General features: G+C 40.0%; 1 protein-coding gene across 10 annotated transcripts in view; it reads left to right on the forward strand.

The window, feature by feature from the left end:
• Positions 1-17,706, forward strand: part of OPCML (opioid binding protein/cell adhesion molecule like) — a 1,344,396-nt gene that overhangs the window by 987,307 nt on the left and 339,383 nt on the right. For all 10 annotated transcript variants that reach the window (XM_088800813.1, XM_088800811.1, XM_088800804.1 and 7 more), the window contains one exon: positions 2,608-2,840. In XM_088800813.1, the coding sequence (XP_088656939.1) occupies positions 2,608-2,840 (233 nt within the window). The remainder of the gene's footprint in view (positions 1-2,607; positions 2,841-17,706) is intronic.

The raw sequence follows: 17,706 nt of genomic DNA on the forward strand, positions 1-17,706 counted from the left end.
AGAAGAGCTTGTTCATGAATGTTGAAAATAGATAATCATGAGTATCAAATCACTATTATTTATGTTTCAAACATCATTTATATTTAAAATGTGAATATTTTCCACAGACCAAAAGTTCATTCTTTGCAACTACAATTTAAATTATGTCAACTTAAAAATGTGCAAGGAGATACATAATTGACCAGACTAAAAGCACAAATACTTGTTTGCACGTAGTCACCTGGGTTTGTGTGATTCCAGGGACTGGAAGATGATTCTCTTTACTCCGTCCCGATTCACCATTCATTTTCCAGACTGCCAATTCCTGGAATTGTACAATTGGCACTTCATCATTAGGAGTTATTCAAATGGGGATTTTGGCTTTATGAAAATACAGTTATCATTAGAAAAAGTTGCACATTACCTCTTATCAGTCATTTAAAACTGAGAGTGAACGAATGAGTTTATCATATTTTTTTCCTAAGAAATATTTTTGAAAGTTAAAAGCAGGGAAGGTCCATTGGGGCTTTAGTCTTTTAAGTGAAATGGAAATTTTCTCTAGAAGGAAAAACATTGTGGAAAGTCAAGTTACGGTCCCAGGATATGAAGGAAATAACATGACTTCAATTTTTCTTTTTCAATGACACACCTTTTAAGGTGGTAGTCATTCAATGATATTTGACTTATCAGTATCTTATGGTGAGTGCACCTGGGCCCCCCAAACTCGTCTCATTGATGTTAGAATTACCTAGAAACAATTATAAAATTAAATCTGTAATTACTGGTGTGCAGGGATGCCTGTGGTCAACTTAAAAGGAAAGCTTCCTAGGAATGTTAGACTATGGTTCTATTTCAGGTAAAAACCAATCTACACAACCTTTGTATATGTAAATATATATCTGTGAGGATAAAATGTGGAAGGAGAAGTATTGGCCGTTACCAAAATAATGACCTGAGGGAATTAGGAGGTGGGTAGGTATGCAATTATTAGTTTGGCCTTTATGCATCTTAGCATTATATTTGTTCACATGTTTGTTTTACATTTGTAGTTTGAAAAAAAAGCAAGTAGTGATTTAGAATAGAAGAATCTCTTCCTGCTGTAATTTGAAAGCATCTAGTTACCACCTACTTCTACCTCATCGCCGTGGGTACCAGCTGCATAATAGGTGGACCTGTACATAAAAAGACCTCAGTAATTGGAAGCTCGTCTTATTTTTATTCCTCCTACCAACCAGGTTGAGTACCTCACTAGGCTGGCTGTTTTCCCCTTTCAAGAAAGCTGTCATTTTGGTGTTCCAGTATCATTCTGTTCCCCCGACCTTTCAGGGTATCTCAGGCTGGTCACTTAGCCATGGGAAACAGCGTGTCCAAAGTGTGTGTGCTCTCTCCTCCACTGCCAGTGTCTTTGGCATTCTGCCCGTCTCCTAGCCCTGTCAGAAGGATCTCTGCTCTCGGTCGATGTGGGATCAGATGTGGTGAGGGATGGCGGTCTTTTTTCCCTGTTTCCTCACCTGGAAGCACTGGATTCACATTTCTTGTCCTCAGAAGGCATACCTCATACCTTCTCTGATAGGACATTTGAGGGAAGCAGCAGGGCTGTAATTGACTAGAGTGTTGGGTAGTAAGTAGGCACAACTTTAACCCTTTAACCATGCCCTTCATTGCAAACCCATATTTATAAAGGATTCCCTTTCCCTAATTTCCTATTTACAAGTTCCATGTTCCTGGAGCCCATATGAGACTTTTCTTCTTGACCAACAGGCATATTTATTTCTGCATTAAACTTAGTAGCTTGCAGGTCATACACACCAAAAAGCAAATTCCATTTGCCTCCAGTGGTTGAGAAGAGTAGGTGAGAGGTATGACAGTAGCGGTCAGCTCTTCACCTTGATGATAACCTAGATACATCAGCCCCGTTGTTTTCTCTGATGGGGTAGGGAGACCATTTTCTTCTTCCCGCTTCTGAAATCTTAAGAGGTAACTATGGCTTCCTTCAAAATTGTTGGCTTTCGAAGGTGAATTGTACCAATCCATGTTATAAATTGTAGTGTGCAGGCATTGGGCAGCTCAGTGGTACAAGGAGGTTATCAATACCAGGAAGGCTTGCAGGTAAATGTGTTCAGTTTTTGACTAACAACAGGTTATGTATTTGCTTTGTGGATTATCTGTAACCTATTTGAAATACTGATCCACTTTCTCTCCCCTGTGCCCCTGGGCCACTTCTCCCACAAGGTGCTAAATGTGCTCAAGAAATATAAACTAATTTTCATATAAGCCTAGGGGAAAAATAAAATAGAAAGCAAATACAAGACAAAGATATCCACATTATATGTTCCTAAATCAAATATAAATGATTTTGCAACATCAGTTCTTCAGGATGATTCAGGCCACTGTTACCCTGTATTTAGGAAGTATGATCAAGAATTGACTGTTCTCTTTTAGCACTGGGTTAGGTTGTTTAATTTATTCCTTGAAATGCAGCCACTGTATTTATAATATAATCTCTCAACACTCTCTCTTCCTTCCTTCCCCCCTCTTCTTCCTTCCTTTCTCCCTTCCTCAATATCCCCCATCTCCTTCCCTCTCCTCCCCTCTCCGCACTCCTTTGCTCCCCACCATGTCCCACAGGTGTACCATAGATGACCGAGTCACGCGGGTAGCCTGGCTAAACCGCAGCACCATCCTCTACGCGGGGAATGACAAGTGGTCCATAGACCCACGTGTAATTATCCTGGTCAACTCACCAACCCAGTACAGCATCATGATCCAGAACGTGGATGTGTATGACGAGGGCCCGTATACCTGCTCTGTGCAGACGGACAACCACCCCAAGACCTCCAGGGTCCACCTTATTGTGCAAGGTGAGTCACAGCTAGATTTGTGGGTTTGGGTTACTGTGAATGACGGAGGGGAAGCATAATCTCAATCTACTTCTACTCACATATGAAGATACAAAAAGGCGTTTTCCTCTGTAAAATCCAGATTGAGCATAAGTCCAGGATTCCTTCTCGCCTGCTGGCTTCTTGACTGAGAATCTTCATAAATGTTCTGAATTTTATTTCTGGTCCTTCAGTTCTTAATAAGTTGTTTGACATGGGCTAGTAGAGATCTCTTAAGTTACTTAGCCCTCTGGAGTAGGGGACACTTATATTTTAAAAATAGAATGGTGCCCACTATCTGTGCCTTTGAATATCTTTCATAGTCTTATTTCATAATCAAAGGTTAATAATGCTGATGTGAGGTCATGTGACTCATGGCTACTTTTGTGTAGCTGGTGGGTGTGCATGTTGCAGAAGGGGTTCTGAGTGCTGTGTCATCAGTTTCTCTCCGGCGTTGCTGCTGTGCTGATACCTCTCCCTTAGCCCCACAGTGGAGCCAAGATCAAGAGGGAGACTAGTCAAAATGATATCTCCAGGTCTACGTTGGGAATAAATCTATATAATTAAAAGGTGTGTGTGTGTGTGTGTGTGTGTGTGTGTGTATGCCCTAATATGCTCTCATACTCTCTCTAAAAAATCTGAATTGGTATAACCCAGGCATAGTATTTAATAGTTTTTCATTCAAATTTCACTTTGTAGGAAAAAGAAAAAAAAGGCGGCTGAGGAAATGTCAGAATCAGATATCAATCATTAAATATTAAAAATTAGAAACACATTCAGATAGCACTTATGAGAATTTGAGAACCATTTTGAAACAAGACAGCAGTACAGATGAACTTATTTTGACCTGCCCCCAACTAACTGCTTTTCCCCACCCCCCTCACTGTGTAAAGCGATTTTTGTCAGGTAAGTGTAACAGAAACAATGAAGTGCAAGCTGACTAGCTCCCATTCTCCAATGATACGTCTTCTACCAGATGAGAGATTTGGGTGGACCTTCCTCAGGGTCTCCTGTACTGATGTCTTGGGGCCCTGAATGAGCTCTCAGAAGTAGTCCCTGCTTATGATTTAATCTTTTTTTTTTTTTTTCTGTCAGGTGATATGTGTTGGCATCCTTGTTTAGCTAATACGGATTCTCTTGTTCCTTCCTTTCTAAAAAATATAATTTTGCTTGTTTCAGTTGGTCTCATGGAGAGTTTGAGTAGGAGTTAGTGTCTCTTCTTGCTTCAGCCACTTATACAACTCAGGATGGCCATTCTTTTCTTTTAATTAGAACAGCTCTTAGCTAGCACAGCGTCCAGGCTTCTGACGCTGTGAGCCATTTGCGAAGGCATGTGGTGGGCCAGAGTTCTGTTTTCTGAAGTTTGTGTTCCCCAGCAGGCTCTGGTGCTGCCATGTAATTTGAAGCCTTGCCCCAGTTCAGCCTCCAAGCCCTTCTCTCACCCCTATGTGCTGTCAGATGATGGCTCACATCAGCCTGCCATACGACAGATGTCTGTAGACTCTGCTGTTGCCATTCTCCACACGTGTTCCACCCAGGGGTATGGCTTGGTGATGATCACCACTTTAGAGATACAAGATGGCCTGCCATCTGGAGATAAAGACAACTGTCATGTCTGATGCTTCTCCTCAGAGGATGGTGAGGCACTCAGTGAGATCAGTCATCTGAGATGAGTTGAAATGCCTGTTGAAAGTTTCTGGGGTGCAAAAAACAAGGGCACATGAGTTCCCTCTACCCCGCCTACCACCTGGCCTTGGTTCTAGAAGAGCTGAAATTCTCAGCGTTGGAAGTGACGACTTTGTGGCACCTCCATCCCCATGGTCTTGACAGCAAAGTTATCTTCTAACGCAGGAAATGCGGCACTGAAATAAAAAAAGAACTGTCAGGCGCTGTACAGAAACAGACTCAAACAGAACAAGGCTATCACTTTTCAGGAAATAAGACAGATTGTGTAAGCATGTCAAAGTCAATACAGGCCATGAAGGGCTAGCGGTGCAGAGCTTCAGGGATAACGTTCTTCATAAGGCACTCTGCAGCATTGCCTGGGCTGGATGTGGAAGCCAGATAGCTCCCTGTAGGCCTCAGAACTTTGGGACAGGAAGGGTCTGAGAACAGGTAAGATGCAGATCAGTGGAGTCTTCAGTTCCAGGGGTCAGCTCCTCACAGTCTCCAGGCCAAGCAACTCTTATACCTCTGGGCGTCTGAGATGGCCTGTGAAATCCAATTCAAAAGACCGCAGACAGTCTCAGAGATATAGAGGAAAAACTGAGGGTTGCTAGGTGGGAAGGGGGTGCGGATGAGAGCGGGGGTAAAAAAAAAAAAAAAAAGACCGGGGAGGGTGGAGGTGCAGGGGAGAACCTTCTCTTGGAATATTTAGAAGGTGGGTCTTTATATTTACTGAGAGGTTAAAAGAAGGCGCTCAGGGAGTTGCATTCTCTTCTGTCTTGGTTAGCAATAGCATGACATGTTCTTTCTTTGGAGACCCGTTGAATTTCCAGTGGGTGGAAGCAGAGACTCCACTGCTCAATTAGAAAGACATCCAAGAGTCCTCCTTCCCAGCAGCTATCGGCTTTGGTCCAGTCTATAGATTAATTTTTCAGACTTAGTGTTAGTTCAGGTTAGATAAAGATAATGAAAGTTTCCTAATCCTCTTAAAGAAGATTTATCTGACTGAGTAGAAAGCTTTAGGAATACAATAAGGCATGTATAAAACTGAGGCCTAATCTTGCTTTTAATTTCAAACTGCTGATGGGTATTGATTTTGCAATGAGAAAAACTGAAAAATTTCCGAGCTGCAACTTGTCTGTTTTTTTTTTTTTTTAAGGTGTTTATTTACGTTCTGTCCATTTGAGAATGATAGAATCTCATCACCTCTGCCAACCAAGTGTCATTAGCAGAAGAGAAGAGAGGGTAATCCCATGAGGCCTTGGCTTTGTGGCTTGCTTCCCATTCCTGCAACGTGAGGAACTGAAAGGTGCTCTGTCACTCACCGCAGAGCCTGTCCTTACTGTTTTATAAGGTGACCTTTGCCACATATCTGATGAAATTAATTTCCAAGCCCCACCTTTGAGAGAAGATGCTGCAGTCATTAAAATATTATCACTGATAGCCAATGTAGATCTTGGCCACTGAGGAGATAATTTCAAGACACCAATTGAGTGTGTGTGTCAGTATGAGCTCGACCAGATACCTAGGTATTAAGGAAATCCAGAACAAGGGGAAAATATTACTGTGGAGTTGAATTAGTCAGGGTAGGAAAATTAATCTGTCAGGCCTGCATGGGATGGGGTAAAGTGAAGAGAAGCTGGAGGCACAAGGACAGACAATAAGTTACTCCTATTGCCCAAAAGGTATGTTGTGAATTCCTACCTGTAGAAATGAAGAAGGTTCCTCCAAGAGATATTGTCCAAGAGAAATTGAGAGAATTTATTTTAATGCCTTGAAAGAGGGAGAATTAAGGGGACATTACCCACATTTTCGAGTTTGGGGACATGTTATGGCCTCACGAGTAATTGTGGAGGTAGGCTCCTGTGATGCTAGGAAAGGAAAACTATAGGCTTGCTAGGTTTAGGGATAAAGAAAACACAGATATTATAGAGCTAAGGAACAGGTGTAGCTCAAGATCAGAAGGGGTATATTTGGGAACCATCATGAGTTTACTAGCATGAGAATAGGAACCATAGTTTATTTATATCTATCCTGAGCACGTAGCACATTGTCTGAGGCATACTAGGCATTCAGCAAATGTTTGTAAAATGAACAGAAGAACAAATTGATATAGCAAGTGAAATGGCATACGAAGGCAGTGACCATAAAGCCCCTTCAAGCAGAGAGGGATGAGGACTGAGTCCGACACTGTCCAGATGACTTGGAATGGATAGTAACTGGGAACAGTTCCCTGGAGAGATGAGGGTCTTCAAAGTGACAAGCTAAAAGGTATGTTGTAACAGGGATAACATGAATTCCATGCATTTGTTTAGTCCTTTACAGCACTGGTCACAGCCTGTGTCTCATTTGACCCTCACAGCAAGCCTGGGGAGGCTGCAGTGCAGTGACTGTTACCTTCATTTTGCAAATTAGATAACTGCAGCTCATGGAGGTTAAGAGACCAGCCAGGGTCCCCTGTGAGTAAGGAGCAGAGCTGGGTCTTGAACCACGGCTGTAGGACTCCAAGATCAGTGTTCCTCCAGCATACTCCACCACCTCTATAGCCAACCATGTCTGAAATTATTTCTCTAGTCTAGATCCATAGGAACTTTTCAGTTATCCTTTCTTTTTTCCTCCCTGTTTCTTGCTATTGAGATTGCATTGTACCAGCAGAAATTGAGGACAAAGCTCAAGAAAGAAAATTAGCAGCCAGGGTGGGAGGCCGACGCTACAATGAATGGTGGAGAGAGGCTGAGAAAGAGAGGAAAGAAGAGAATTGAATTATGAGTAGCTCATGCCTTCAGGGATACCCATTTTAAACATTACTCACCCTATGTAAGTACTGAAAACATGGCCCCTTTGAGGATCCAGTATCCAATTGTCATTCTAATTGTCATGAACTCTAAAGCATTCTGAAATAATGTGGATGTCCTTGTGTAGCTGTAGCTGTTGTCACTGTCAGAAATAGATAGGCAAGGAGATCTGGTGGATCTTTATTCCTTGGATACTGACATTCTCTGTCTGCTCTCTTGGCTTAGTTCAGAAATTTATCTACTACGAAATATTTCCTTTCATGGAATGAACTCCTCTTGCTAAACCCAATTTGATGCAAGGGGCAAGAAATGATGAAATATGTTAATTCTCACATCTGAGACTCCATAGCAAGCTTATACAATTTCTGTGTTTGCAAAAGACTCTGGGTCTGTGAGCCTGGAGTCAATTTACGTGAGATAGTTGGGACCCAAAATTTAGTTTAGAAGGTAGAGAAGTCAGATTGGCCAACCAGACCAATTCTAGATTTTGCTGAGCACCAGCAAACCTCTGGGTTGGGCACATTACATGTAAACCTTATCTCGGGTGATTTTCACACCAACCCTACAAACCCTACATCATATTCACATTTCATAAATAAGGAAACTGAGACTTAAAAAGATTAAAAATCTTGCCCAAAGATAGAGCTAGTAAATGTTTCAAATTCTCTTCACTAGACTTGTTTCTAGAAAATGCCATCCAAATAAAAACAGAGCACTTTACATGCATTATCTCTTTTGCTTATTCTTCACAACAACCCTGGGAAACAGAAGAGAAAGTCACCACATTCCAAGAAATGAAATTGAGATTGAGTTGAAGTAACCTGTCCGAGTTACAGTAGATGAGAACGCACCACTTAATGCCATGTGGTTGTATTCTAGATATTCTGTTTTGTTCACACACCAGATTGCTAATTTGTAGCTGAATAAAAAGACAGGTAAATGTTACTATTTGTGAGAAAAAAATATAAAAGTTCTGAGGCACTACTGAGAAGGGTGAATACTAAGGAGACAATTGCTGAAGTGGAATGGGCCAGGCTGAGGCCTGGGCGGGGCAGCTGCAGGCAGGACACCAGCTGGAGGGTTTCCAACAGGCAGAGGGGGCAGACCTGTCCCAGGTCACAATTTCGCCAAGGACCTGTCTATTTCTAACTCTTCCTTTGTAACTAACCTCTTTTTCTCCTGCAATTTTCACTTCTTCTCCCAAATATTGCAGTCATTTAAATTAGCATATGTAATTGTGGGCCTAAAGAAAAATAGGAAGTCAAGTTGGAAAAAAATTAATTTATTTGGGCTCTATTTTATATTATAATCACACTTGCTCTTCACAGTGGCAGGGTGGAGCAGTGGAAAAGAATATAACTGGACATCAAAAACTCATTTCCCATCCTGAGCTCTGCTCCTGACATGCAGGCCTATGTCTCTGGAATGTTCCCTTCCTAGCTTCTTATCCTGGGGTGAAGAATAAAATTCATTGCAATTGATTTTCTTCAAGTACACATATGCATACGTTAATCCTATATTTATTATAATTATTTTGATTGTTCTTAGTATTTTGCATTTGAAAGTAAGATTCTGGAAAGGGGTCTATGAGCTGCGCATTCTATGTACACATGCAAATAAAGCACACAGGCCAAAAGATCCACAGCACAAAATAAAGATAAGAACCTCTCTGGGCATCATTTCCTTGGTTTTGAAATGGAAGGACTGAACAATTGGAAGGAAGTCCTTGCCAGTTATTAGTTTTATGATTTGTTAATGTAGTTTCTCTAACGGATTTTTGATATCCAAGCATCTCTGTGCTTTATGTCTTTTCCACCGTCACCCACTGAAGGGGCAGTTGAAGGTTTGTCCTTGTTTTCTGTCTTATTCATATTGTCTTCAGAGCCCTTAGGTCGTGAGCTCCTCTTGCTCACACCTCTATTAGTGGTAACTGAGCATTGCTCACTCATGTTGGCAGTGGCTCCCCTTTGGTTGGAGTGGGTAGAAAACAGACACCCTTTTTTCCCTGTTCCCCTTTGGTATGTGTAACCTCTACAATCCGCAACCATGATAAATACAAATTAGAAGGAATCAGCAAGGAAGTCACTGCCCTCAGAATGCCTCTGTACCCAACAAAGGGAGGTGTCTCAAGAGTCACTCTTCACAAGAAAGGCCTGCCCATGCAAGACTTCCTCCATGCCTGACTGGGTTCTCCTGCCTCAGGTTTGGAAAGGGGCCCACATTCACACTCTGCTTCTAATGGTCCTATCCCTCCCCTCAGATTATGTTACTCAGCTACTATCTGAATTTGACATGACATATAGCCTGAATGAAATTGTTGTTCACCTTCACCAAATGTTGTATGTCACCACATCTCTCATGACATCATGTGTAGTTGGTGACAACACAGTCCAAAACACATTTTGTAAACAAACAAACAAAAATACCCCCAAAAAACATTTCATCTTTTATGAAGTCTCTACACGCTGTGTTCTGAGGAGGAATATGGGGCTTTGTTCTCCTCTGCTTAGAAGCTAACATCATAACACACACACACACACACACACACACACACACACGTCACACACATGCATGCATACAGTCTTCACAGGTTGCATGGCTATTTCTTTTTTGGTCTCTGGAATTCCATTCCACCTTCCAATAAATATGTAGGTTCAACTTCCCTCTAGAAGGGAGGGATATATGCTTAATTCCTCCTGTAACACTTAAAATCTTAATTATAGGAATAGGAAGAGTTGGAATTTTCAAGATGAATGTGACCAAAGCAAAAATTGGATTAGCACATTGTCAGGCTGAAGATGGTTTGACCCTGTCTGCCAAGAGGGTAACGAGTCCATTTGAGAGTCCTGGCTTTGAAAGTCTGTGGGCTTGTTTTGAGGCAAAGGTAGAGATATTCTTCCACATGATCCAAGACAGTGCTGCCAATCCTGGCACCTGATTTGGTGATATAAACAGTAACGAGAAAGAGAAGTGGCAGGGCCTGGAGCTGTCATCTGCCTTATTTGCAATATAATTAAATAAATGGAACAGTCATAAAGTCTGTTCTCAAAATCATCGCTGGTGAGGAGATGGAGGAGAAAATGAAATGCCTGTTATGTTCTACTCAATTTGTGTGGTGATCTCAGCTTGTTTCCTAAGAGTATAGTCTGTCAGTAGCTCAAATAAATACAAAGAGATCTTTCCTGTTGTTGTGAGCAAGGGAAGGAATCTTAAGAAGAAAGGTAAATTAGTAAATGTTCATAATTCTCCTAATAGGTTAAATTTCTTCATGACCCTCATATAGTCAGGATCCCACATAAAATTTCAAAGTTCACCACCCACAAGATTAGTTAGTCACAGCTTAGCATCAGAGTAATCTGCGAATTTGGAGTAGTGATGCTTTACTGTATGTAGCATGCGCACACATGTTTGAAGAGTCTGACGTGCATTCTGAAACCTGATTTTGACAAGTTTTACATCAGACAGTGTCTTGGCAATAATAGCTATCCTTTGTACTTATTCCTCCTGTTTTGGCTTCTCTTAAAGGTATTACAAAGGCTTTGACTCTTCTCTCACTAATAATTCTTCTCTATAGGTAGAAAAATTGAGAAGCAATAGATGTGAAGTAAAACAATGACAAGGAAAGCAGTCAACGGTTTGTTTTTTTAACAAATACAAACCAGAACTATCATGCACTGCATATCGAATACATAATGTGGCAGTCACGTTATTGATAATATCCGATTCTATTTCAATTAACCCCAGAAGATGGGATGGATTTTCCTAATTTTTGAATGAGGAAACGGAGGCTTAGCTAAGCTAAGGAACTTGCCTTCGGTTACCAGCTGGTAAGTACAGAGCTGTGAGTTGAGCTCGGCTCAGTCTATAGTGAAAGCCTACACCTAACCTCTCCGTGAAACTTCATCTTGATCCCACCGTCCCTATTAAACAAGCAGGCCAGACTGACACACCAGTTCATTTACAATACACATGCTTGCCTTGCCAAGTTATCTCTGTTTAAGCTATTTCAGTGTAATATTCTGCAGTCAGTATAAGTTTTCCTTAAAACATTTTTTCCTTCTGTTTTATTTATCTTAGTAATTGTAACTTCCTTCTTGGAGTTAATACCAGGTCAGTATCATTGACTCCTAAATCTACGTTTCCAGTTCTTAATCTCTTGCCTAATCCCAGTCTTTTATTTCTGATATTTTCTCGAACTCTTCAACTTGGGTATCTCATCGGTATCTTCAAATATCCACACTGAAATTATCTTCTTCACTCCAAAAGCTGTTCTTCCTCTTAATTCATATTTCTATTCATCATCGCACTGTCCTTGCATAAAACTTTGGCTTTAGCTTTGCCTCTTCTTTCTCTTTCTATGAAAGCAGATGTCATGTCCAATAAAGTCATTCTCCTCCTTTCTATTCCGACAACCACTACCATCAAAATGCAGAATCTTACTCTCCAGTGAGTTTTTACTGTCACTTCCTAATCGCTACCCTATCCTCAGTCTCTGCCTCCTTATAATTCATTTTAACGCTGTTGTCTAAATATTCCTGATGCACACATCTGATCATGTCACTTCCCCTACTCATAATTTTAATGACTCCCTATTGACAATAAAATAAAGTCAAAGCCTCTTAGATCATATTTCCAAGTGCTAAGCAATTCAGGACCAAACCAACTTTTGTACTCTTTCTTTCTACTGTTCCATTTTTCTATCTTACACACAACTTGGCTACACTTATCCTTGTAAAACCCCCACCCCCATTCGCCTCTATTCTTTTCCATTTCTCACACAATCCATCTGTCTCAAACATTCTTTTATCTAAATATCCAAATTCTACAGATCATTTAGAGCAGCACTAGTCCACAGACCTTTTACCTTCTAGACAGTTCTGTGCAACTGACTTTCTCTTATAATGGGAACGCACTGTCCAACATGGTGGCCGTTAGTTAGCCACAAGTAGCAATTGAGAACTTGAGATGTAGCTACTGACTGAATAACTGAAGTTTTAGTACGTGCAGTTATAATTAATTTAATTAAAAATAGTCACACATGCTGGTGGCTATCATATTGGATAGCACAGTTTTAGACTTTAAATCCCCAAAGGCTTTCTTTGGAATTCCAATACCACATTGTTTGCACTACCTTAAATACCTGTAACTTTTCATTTCATATTTCAGCTATCGGTCGATCTATCTCTTTTCCTCCCCTAGATTAAAATTTTCTTGAAGACAAGATCCAGAGTTGGCTCCATAATTTTTCATATGGGCACAGGTTAGGGATTGCATTCTGAACTGGTATGACCATCTAGTAGCTCTTTAACAAATTTATATTAAATGTTACAAATCCACAAAAATAATAGCAGCATATCCGAAATTGGAGGTTATTGGAGCCTCCACAAAAGGCAGGCTCCATGCTGGATTTACTACCTTTGTCACCCAGTGCTTAGGACAGTTGGCTGTACTGTAGGCACTGAAAATATTTCTATTAAATAAGGAAGTTCTTAGAAAATCTTTAACAGTTTTCATAATTTAGAGCTTCTGGGGAAAGATCTGGCACAGCCACTTTCTTTTAGTGGTGTTGGAAATCACCCCCAAACAAGATGACCCAGAGTGCAGCTCTGGCAGGCAGTGCTGGAAGTTCACCACCCCGCCTCTGCAATCAACACCAAGGAATTCATGCTGTGCTCTGATTGGCCAGTGAGCAGACATTAATGACCAGTTAGCAACTGTGTTCAGGTCAATTAATTTATATTTGTATTTTGCAAACGAAAAGTTGCCCTGTTAGATTATTGATTCTTTGTCCCTGTATTCAATTTGTTTTTAATTGCACCATTGCTGGGCCAAGCCCTCCCTCCTGGCAAGCTGGCAATAAATCTGCCACCATCTCAACAATCAACAATAAATGTGTTGCTTCGTGTCATTATTAATATGTTTCTTGGATTGGTTCATTACCATGGTTAACAGTTTATAAGAGCTGGATGGCACACTGCCAGGAGGATTCCTTTTCCCAAGGGCTGTTTTGTCGTGGTAGAATGGATGTCCTCACACCTGCATGTGTCCTAGGAAAGGGGCCCAGGGTATAATTTAATATAGCTGGAATATGAGCTACCTAATCCTAATCCTCTTTTTATCATAAACAGCTTTACAAGAAGATATTATTGGAATAGAGATTTTACCTTCTCTTTCAATTCTTCACTCTCACTTCTTTTTCTCATTTTACCTTAATTCCTTCTTAATTTTTGTGCAGATAGATTCCTCCCCAACCCCCCCCATGAAAAATAACATGACAACTACATGGATAATCTAAAATCCCCAAGTAAGTGAGCTATGTGTCCCCCGGCAGTTAGAATTTTATTATTGGATTACTGTTAGTTGCAAGCAGGATGGGTGTTCCCGTTGCCTGATGTGTGAATATAGAGCTGCAGAAATACTGCACTCAGCACGTCACCTTAACTGAGGTCAGTACTGAAAACAAGTAAATTCTGTCTCATAATAGATATAATCATTAATTATAGTATTGTTATTGGGTCTTTTAGTCATTAGGATTATTCAGGGGGAAAGCACAGATTTTAAATGAATTTATAAGTTGGCAGAAGAGATTCTCTGTGTTCCAGAAATGCCAAATGAGAAATCTAAACGGAGCTAAGAGTGCTTTATAAAAACCCCACAGAGGTTTGAGATCTAATAGCAGTCCAAATATTTGCCATTTCCAAGTCACAAGTCGCTTTAGGACAAGAAATTTGATCCCCTTCAGACACAGAGTTAGTCAATTTTTGTTTCAGGATATAGATTTTATACGTAATTTACTATTAACAGCACCAAGCTCTTCAAAGCTGATCAAATTGGGCTTGTTGAAAGAAGGAGTGACAGATAACAGTCTAGTGTCATTCTTTTGCACATGGTTTTCCAATTCTCCCAACACCATTTATTGAACAGGCTTTCTTTTCTCCATTGTGTGTTTTTGGCTCCTTTGTCGAAAATTTTCTGTCCATATTTATGTGGGTTTATTTCGATTTTATTCCATTGGTCTCGTGTCTGTTTTTCTGCCAATACAATGCCGTTTTGATTATTGTTGCCATGTAGTACAAGCTGAAGACAGGGAGTGTGATACCTCCAGCACTATTCTTTTTTTTAGGATTGCTTTGACTGTTTGGGGTCTTTTATGGTTCCGTACAAATCTGATGATTTATTTTTCTAGTTCTTTTAAAAATGCCATTGGGATTTTGATTGGGATTGCAGCTTCATTTACAGTGGCTAAGACTTGGAAACAAAAAAAGTGTCCTTCAATAGATGATTGGATAAAGAAGATGTGTGGCATATACACTCAATGGAATACTACTCTGCCATAAGAAAAAAATGAAATAGTGCCATTTGGGACAAAATGGATGGATCTTGAGATTATTATGCTAAGTGAAATAAGTCACACACAAAAAGTCGAAAACCATATGATTTCACTGATATGTGGGATGTAAAACTGAAACCAACAAAGGGACAAGACAAACAAATGAAGAAACAAAAACTCATAGACACAGACAATAGTTTAGTAGTTTAGTTGTTACCAGTGGGTTAGGGGGAAGGAGGGTGATAGATGAGGGTAAATGGGGTCAAATATATGGTGATAGAAGGAGAACTGACTCTGGGTGGTGAACACACAATGTGATTTATAGATGATGTATATAAATGATGAATTGCACACTTGAAACCTATGTAATTTTACTAATCATTGTCATCTCAATAAATTTTAATTAAGAAGGAAGGAAGGAAGAAAAGAAGGAAGGAAAGAAGGAAGGGAGGAAGGAAGGAAGGAAGGAAAGAAGAAAGAAAGGAAGGGAGGAAGAAAGAAAGAAGGTGATGGAGGTGTGGGACACCTGTTGTTTCTCTTGATGGGAGTGGGGAGCAGGGGAGGGGGGCTCGGGCCAGGATGATTTGGAAAAAAAGAAGGTGGAAAGGGAAAGAGATGGAATAACTGAAAGATGCCTGCAGAGTGCCACAGAGATACAAATGGAGAATGGGAATGAAAACACAGGAAGCAGAGAAAGGTAGAGAGTGGTCAAGAGAAAAGGAAAGAGAAGACAGAAGGAACCCAGCCAACAGCTCCATGAACTGAGGACACCTCCTCTGATGGATGTGGAGAAACCACGGCCCAACCTCAGATAATCTTGGCTCCTGAGAATCTCCATGTGGGGTTCTCCAGGGCAAAACACATTGCACCTTCATGCCTAGGACACTTGCAGTTCTTTCTGTGAACAGGCCACTCTCTACTGCTTTGCTATAGCTCATTCAGCAGCATGTCCTTTATAAGAGGCATCACTCATGTGGAACAGTAGGCTCAGGAAACGCTTCTGGATCCTTCCTTTTCCTATCTCTGTGCTCCCTCTATGCCACCAGGGAGAATTGATCACATCTCTTGGCAACTGAGGGTTGATCTTATGTTGTCTAAGTGCTGTACTATCAAGGTTAAGTCAATAGAAATGGCAGTATTAATGGTAATAAAACATATACAGAAAGGAAATCCACTTACTGGGCTGGTTCTAGGAAGGAGGTATACAAAATTTAACTCTTCGTGTGGCTGCTTGCTCTGTGACCTTGTATGAGTTACTTAACCTGGCTAAGTTTCAGTGTCTTCATCCATAAATTGTGGGTAATAAAGCCTGCCCTACTTCCTTCTTAAGATTATTGTGCATTAAGTGGATAGAGCTCTATACTAGGTTTTGTACAAAGAAAGATGTTAAAATTGTTTGTTTTAGTCTGCTAGGTTAATTTAAAAAAAAATCCCTCTGAGGTTGCACGACATATGTTATGATACAGTGATTCAGTAATAGACTAGTATTCCCTTAACAGAGGGGATAGGTTTCAAGACCCCTGGTGGATGCCTGAAACTACAAATAGTACCAAACCCTATATGTATATGCTATGTTTTTTCCTATACACACCTACCTTTTCTCCTAAAGGAAGCACTTTATGGCTTCTCTTTGATGGATCTGAATTGGAAGTATCACTAATCCTGCATTTTGAGGCCATTATTAAGTAAAATGAGGGTTACTTGAACATAAACACTGCGGTACCATCCCCATTGATCTGATACCCTAGATGACTACTAAGTGACTAAGGTGGGGAGTGTATACAGCCTGGATATGCTGGACAAAAGGATGATTCACGTCCCAGACAGGATGGAGGGGCACAGCACAAGATTTCATTATGCTACTCAGAATGGCATACAATTTAGAATTAGAGAATTGTTAGGTTCTGGGATTTTTCCATTTAATATTTTCAGACTATGGTTGGCCTTGAATAACTGACACCTCAAAACTGCCAATAAGGGGGGACTACTGCACTTAGAACTATTAACCCTCTACTGATTTTAACATTGGTTTAGCACATAAAAATATAGCTACTACCCCATATGTTTTTATAAATTATATTGGACTTTGTGGACAAAGATGACAGAACTATACCATGTTCCGAATAGGTATGAATGTATATGATATCCCCGTCCTTGAAGGTTTATGTCATTCTTATTATTATTTCTAAATATTATTTTCTTAACTATTTTTGATATGGTTGTCATAATTTTACAGTCTCATGTCCAACAGGTACTTCTGAAAAAACATATAATTATACTTATTGAGAGAGAATTAAGAGACGAAGTAGACAATTTTGAGGCAAAAGACAAATAATCACTGAATCATCATCAAAGCTTTCATTAGTTTTGTTTTCCTTGAGAATCTTCCATTCTTGCATATATATTATATGACTTCTATAAAGAAATGCAAAACTTAGAGACCTACCTAAGACTGCACCTTTAAGGGGCTACTACTACATATCAGATTGTCCCTGTTTCCCTGAAAATAAGACCTATCTGGACAATCAGCTCTGATGCGTTTTTTGGAGCAAAAATTAATGTAAGACCTGGTATTATATTATATTATACTATGTTATATTATGTTATGTTATATTATGTTATGTTATATTATTATATTATATTAAAGACCAAGTCTTATATTATAGTAAAATAAGACTGGGACTTATATTAATTTTTGCTCCAAAAGATGCATTAGAGCTGATTGTTTGGCTAGGTCTTATTTTTTGGGAAACATGGTTATAGCTTCATATGTAGTAAATTCTCTTTATTGCTATCACATCCAAAATAAAAATTAAAAAGATTAAAATAAAATAAGTCAAAACAGAAGTCTATGCTTCACTTTCAAAAAAAAAAAAAAAGGTCTGTGGTTGCAGAACACATTCCTGAGTGTCCACTTTAAACATCCCACCAACGTGGGTGTTAAATGACAAGCCCTGAGCCAAAGCACCAACAACTATTAACAGAATCAGAGGACACAAAATAGCTGCTCCAGGAGTAAAGCTGCCCAGTCCTCGGTTCCCCAACAGCAGGCTGGAAA

Source organism: Rhinolophus sinicus, chromosome 9 (genome assembly GCF_057876585.1).
Source record: "Rhinolophus sinicus isolate RSI-liver-muscle chromosome 9, RSI-T2T, whole genome shotgun sequence".
NCBI lineage: Eukaryota > Metazoa > Chordata > Mammalia > Chiroptera > Rhinolophidae > Rhinolophus > Rhinolophus sinicus.